This window comes from Oratosquilla oratoria, chromosome 8, assembly GCF_046742065.1.
Source record: "Oratosquilla oratoria isolate Oo_2021 chromosome 8, ASM4674206v1, whole genome shotgun sequence".
Taxonomy (NCBI): domain Eukaryota; kingdom Metazoa; phylum Arthropoda; class Malacostraca; order Stomatopoda; family Squillidae; genus Oratosquilla; species Oratosquilla oratoria.
In genome coordinates, this window is record NC_134784.1 from 433,591 (window position 1) to 439,705 (window position 6,115).

At 36.9% G+C, this 6,115-nt stretch overlaps 1 protein-coding gene across 1 annotated transcript; it reads right to left on the reverse strand.

Annotated features, from left to right (window-relative positions):
• Positions 1 to 3,458: 3,458 nt before the first annotated feature.
• On the reverse strand, positions 3,459 to 5,901 carry LOC143027542 (uncharacterized). Its single transcript, XM_076188836.1, has 3 exons — positions 5,746 to 5,901; positions 5,097 to 5,263; positions 3,459 to 3,895 (listed from the first exon to the last, which is right to left on the reverse strand). The coding sequence occupies exons 1-3, from the start codon at positions 5,823 to 5,825 to the stop codon at positions 3,714 to 3,716; spliced, it is 429 nt and encodes a 142-aa protein (XP_076044951.1). The 5' UTR covers positions 5,826 to 5,901; the 3' UTR covers positions 3,459 to 3,713.
• Between the last annotated feature and the right edge of the window lie 214 nt (positions 5,902 to 6,115).

Here is a 6,115-nt window from a genome sequence, read left to right on the forward strand (position 1 = left end):
TATATCATAAATAAAAAAACAATATTTCTTTATACCAAAAACTAAAGTGAATTTAATGGTGTTTATTATGTGAAATTCAAATACGTTTTCATAATTTGTCTATCAGGCATGTTTTTTTTTTGGTGATGTTATATTTTAATCTTGTAAGAAATGTATGTCTTTAATTAACATATCAGGGTGATATTACTAATGTACTGACCTTATAAATGTAGCGATATTAGCTTTCCGGCTATATTTGGCTTTTGGAACGTCTCTTCTAAATGTTCAACAGTAATCGGCCAGCAAAGAAGGGCTCCATTTTCCCCAGTACCGAGTTTCCATATTCAAAATGTCCTGGTGAAGCCTCTCGCCGTAATCGTCAGTGGAGTGCATCAAGTGAGAGTACAAGAAGTGGATTTATAGGCTCATATTGTATCCTAGGTTTCTGTATGAAGTCTATGCAAACTTTGCTTGAATGATAACTATACAGTTTTTTCAACATCAGTAAGCACTTCATCGAACTTTTGAGATATTGAAGTTCATTTGCCATTTTACCGACCATGAGAACAAGTTGTTAAGATCTTCCTGCAGAATCTCGGCGTCGTCTACTGACCTAATTAGGCGTCCTATTTTAGTGTTGTCCGCAAACGTACTAACATCACTATTAATCCCATTGTCCAAGTCGTTTATGTACAATATGAACAATAAGGGACTCAATCTTACATCAGTTCCCTAATCTGTAGTCCTATATAAGAACCTTTGATTTTGGCGTTACTTACTGTGGGAAATATATTTCTCAAATATTTGAATCCCTCGCCAATTTTATCCATACCTTTGACAAACTTCTTCAGTAACTTTAGCTTGATATGCAAAGGCAGATAATTTTTCTCGGGGTCAATAAGTGGAGTACCAATAACATTCTTCTTTTATGGATCCAATTATCACTTTGGCCACACCTACTTTATATAGTGATATATACATATATTAGTAAAGGGGGCCAGCAGGTTCTCAGTAATACACGTGGAGTTAAAAACGACAGCATTGTTGTAGTTGTTCAGTTTTTACTTCGTATTCTCGATTTTCCTGATAAGAGATTTTCCATTAACTGGATGAATTGAAACTAGGTCTCTATATTCTTCCATTTGTTCTTATTTGACATCGACGTTTCGTCTTAAACAAGACATTATCAAGATATAACTGAAATAACAAAAATTACATGGTAACAGTAAAGGTACTAGACAATATCAAGATATAACTGAAATAACAAAAGTTACATGGTAACAGTAAAGGTACTAGACAATATCAAGATATAACTGAAATAACAAAAATTACATGGTAACAGAAATAATAAAGGTGACAGATTTGTGAAAATAAATACGAAGACTTACATTTAAAGGGGGGAAGAGAGGAAGAAGGGTGTGACAATCGGGGATGACCGAAGTATATATACCTAAGATCAGGTCAGACAAGGGGGGGGGAAGGGACAGACAATAAGGACCTCAGAGGTCAAGGGGTAAGGGGGGTGGGGGAGGGTTAGGCGGGTGCGGTCACCGAGGGTGGGGGAGGAGGTGAAGGTGAAGGGAGAGAGAGAGCGAAGGGGTAGAGGGAGGGGGGTATTTTTATTTCTAAATAATGGGATAGAAGAGATTACATTGCTTTGGATGTTAATAACGAAGTTCTGTCCTTAATGTGAAAGGCTTCGAGTAGTTGTAGTCTCCTAGGGTCATTGCTCGATTCAATAATTTTGGTGTTGTTGATCAAATCATCTCTCCTGAGTGCAGTGTTATGGAAACTCCTATGATGTTCTTTGATTGCTCCCTCTTGTAGGTGGAAAGTTATATATATATATATATATATATATATATATATATATATATATATATATATATATATATATATATATATATATTTTTTTTTATCGTCCCACTCTTAAAGAAAGCAACATCTGCACTCCAAGAAAAAGTGTCACTACTTTTGGTCAACACAGATATTCCATTTGAATTCCTCATACATTGTTTTCGTTTTTTTTTTTTTTTTTTTTTTTTTTTTTTTTTTTTAATCAAAGCTTCATACTCTTATATGTTTCCTTCATGTTACCTGTCGGCATGCTTCGCCTTTGTAATCCTTTGTAGTGAGATAGAGGAACAGATGGAATCTTACCATTAGGAGGGCTGCCTTCAAGCTTACTTTTGAAAAGTCAATAAACAAGTGCCATTCAATTGTGTTATATTCACGATCAAGGTTTTCCATAAAGACTGGACATAACTACAGAATAGCAGACCATCCTCAAGGAAGGAAATTGTCATGGAAACACAATGATGATCACAATAGAAAAAATTAAGGAAGTGTACTGAAAAAACTATGGGGGATACACTTTTTTAATGTTTTTGGATTTAGAATGCAAAAATACCTGGAAAAGAGGTACCCTCTCTCTAGGGGTAAATTCTTTGTTGGCCAGTGTAGTAGTAGTGGTGGTAGTAGTAGTAGTAGTAGTAGTAGTAGTGGTAGTGGTAGTGGTAGTGGTAGTGGTAGTGGTTGTGGTAATAATAATAATGATAATAATAATAATAATAATAATAAATAATAATAATAATAATGATAATGATAATGATAATGATAATGATAATGATAATGATAATGATAATATAATAATAATAATAAATATACATATACATACATACATATACATACATATATATATATATACATACATATATATATATATATATATACATATATATATACATACATATATATATATACATACATATATATACATATATATATATATATATACATAATACACACAGACACACACACACACACACACACATATTATATAGATTTATATATATATATATATATATATATATATATATATATATACATACTCACATATAAGTACATGTATATATTTTTTCTATTCTCCCTCCATTCTGCTGTCCATTCTTAACTCCCTACTTTACCACCTCCATTCCTCCACGAAGATAGAAGCGTTGGTTACTTCAGATGCTCTACTTCAGAGGACTTACTTTCCGGTATGTGGTACCTGCACTGGAACTCAGACTAAACCCATCGCGTAAGAACCTGTGAGGAGGAAGTGGGAGGGAGCCTTACCAGAGTGATAGGGCTAAATATATATATACATATATACGTACATATATATGTATATATATATGTACATATATATGTGCATATATATGTACACATATATATATGTATACATATATATATACATCTATCTATATATATATATATATATATATCTATATCTATACATATGTAGAGGACCACAGTTAGTGGTCGAAATATATAGATCTGTCTTATATCATTCTCCGACAGTGGAGTAACAGGTCTCATATGTAGACGAATTATTCGGTGTCTCATGAAAAAACTGATATCCATTGGAATGTGCAAGTTGTCTGAAGTGACAAAAGCAGTTTTCCAAAAGGACACTTGATTAGGAAAATAATAATTCGTTTATCCACTTTGTTAACATTTTATTGATCATTTCATGTTTACATATATGTATCTATTAATTCATTATTCGCGGATTTGTTTTGTTTGTTGACTTATTTCTCTAAATATTCATTTGTTTGTTTATTCATTTACTCATCTATTCAATATACATTCATTGTTTGTTTATTCATGTATATAATTACTCATTTATTTGTTCATTTAGCAATCTATTTAGATTTATTGATTCCCCATAATCTATTACTTCCCAGGACGAATCATCGAAAACAGACATAGTTGGTGCTTGATTCGCTGCCATAATAGCAACAAAATTCGTCCGGTCGACAATCGTATTCGTAAGGTCCTCCACACTCTTTGGGCACTCGGGGGCAGTGAACACCCGGAAGACACGGTGGGTACCGGAAGACAGGACTCTTATTCGGGCGGGAACAGCGTTTATCTGCGACAAGAACAAGATGAAGTTTGACTCCATCAATTCGTCAAATACAAATTTTCACCTCTATGACTTTTTTTTCTTTCTTTTTTTGTCAGGTGAGGAGGAGAACAGGGGTGAAAAAGGATTTGGGAGAGAGGGTTGAGGAAAGAATATTAGGATGGTTTGGACACATGGAAAGAATGAGTGAAGAAAGACTAGTAAAAGAGGTATGGAAGGCAGATGTGGAGGGAGTGAACATGAGGGGACGTCCTAGGATGAGGTGGATGGATGGGGTGAAGGGGGCTTTGGGGAAGAGGGGAATGTCTGTTGAGGAAGGAAGGGAGAGGACGGAAGACAGAGGTGAGTGGAGAATGGTTGTATATGGATAATGTTGTGACTGCATGAGGAGGAATGGGCGGGGGGGTGGGGGGTGGGGTAGTATGTGTGAGTAAATTTTGACGCAGCCCGAAGGGATTTCTCCCCGTCCTCTCCTTATATGCAAAGGGGGACGGAGAGGGGGGGGTCGCCGATTAAATGAAGTGGCCTTGCTGTGGATGTACTGTGTCTTGCGACACTGCTTCTGACCCAGGGCGGTGGGCGGGGTGCAGGGATGACCCATCATCCAGGAGGTGCTCAGATGAGAGGAAGGGTGGGAGGGGTGTGGAGTGTATTTGGGGATGAAATGGGTGGGAGTGTTTTTATGCCTTTCCCTTTTTGGCTACCTCCCTTGGAAGGGGGAAAAAGCCTTGGTATATGTATGTATGTATGTATGTATGTTTATCATTCGAACCACTCCAACATTATACATTTGTGTATACAAGCATTTGTGTATACAAGCCTAAGCATGCAAAGACATATGAATGTGAAGATGATAAATACCTACAATGCATAAATGTGGACGTCCTCTCTCTCTCTCTCTCTCTCTCTCTCTCTCTCTCTCTCTCCTCTCTCATAATACGATCGTAAAACCCCACAGACCTTTACTACATCATAGCTTCTTCAGTAAGATCTCTCTACTGCCACCCCGTTATTCCTAATGATAAATAAAAGAATCATAGAAAACCTGTGTCCACACTCCATTTACTGTGATCCTGAGGAGTACGATGAAAAGAAGTCGCTAACATAGCACAAAAAGAACAACAACAGCGAATCATTTTCAACTCCATGTCCCTCTTGTTTGGCTGGTCCTACACCCCCACCCCCCCCGTTCAAAACAATCACTTACCTGGCTTGACGCCGTCACAGCAATGGTATCCATTCTCGTCGTCGCAGTAGAATTTGCACGGCCGTGGTGTCGGAGGAGGTATCGGCGACAGGGAATCCACCAGAGCGACCGAGATGGTCACCACGACCAACATCACTATGTATGTCGTGAAGCGTGACATCTTGTGGCTGAAAATGAAAGGCGATAAGATAGAACAAGAGGGCACAGGATGTTCTATGTTCTACACGCTGGACATATAACACACGTGTGTGTGTGTGTGTGTGTTACCTGTGTTTGTTTTTAAAACCAACTTGACCCCTGAGGACGAAGCGAGCATCTCCATTCATATAATAATAAATAATAATAAGTAAATTTATTTGGCAAAGAATCAATATACATGAAGTGCAGATAATGACAAGAACACATAGTTCGAAATAATAATTGCAAATTGCCGACGATAACACAAAAAAGCATGTACGCTTATTTCCATTGTGGTCCTCATTATATTGTTATTCAACTCTTTAAGTTACACAGACAACATACGTAGGTGGTTAGGGGGACCAGAGACAATTATGAGTAATACCAGTCAGTGCACATATTCAATCTAATAACAAGGGATTTGATTCAGTTTCTATCAGCGTCCCGAGAGGATACATGAGTAGGATCTTACCTTCTATTTGAAGTACAGGTCTGGTAGCGTTGTGAAGGACCTTCCCCACACACACAGTATTTATACCCAACCAGGCTCATCTGAAATCATTGCCAAGTAGACAGGCAGTCGTCTGCATCCTGAATTACATATTCTTCAATATTTTGTGTTTTCTTGAACTTTCATGGTCTGTTCATACATTTATAATAAATGTGACACAATTTTCAAGGTACAGAGGGCCAATTCTGATGAAGGATACTTTAACAAACCACAAATGAGAAATAAATAGGATCAATACCGTTATGGAAACGTTAATTGTCGGCTTCAGGCTCCGTTGAACGTGGAACTGGTCGGTCGCCTGATATACATTTTTTTCAGGCTTTTATATAAA

Coding starts and splice junctions, on each gene's coding strand:
- LOC143027542 (XM_076188836.1), bottom strand. CDS start 5,825: ATGAGCCTGGTTGGGTATAAATACTGTGTGTGTGGGGAAGGTCCTTCA. Junction 5,264..5,745: donor ACCTGTACTTCAAATAGAAG/GTAAGATCCTAC, acceptor TTTCATTTTCAG/CCACAAGATGTCACGCTTCA. Junction 3,896..5,096: donor CTGTGACGGCGTCAAGCCAG/GTAAGTGATTGT, acceptor TTCTTGTCGCAG/ATAAACGCTGTTCCCGCCCG.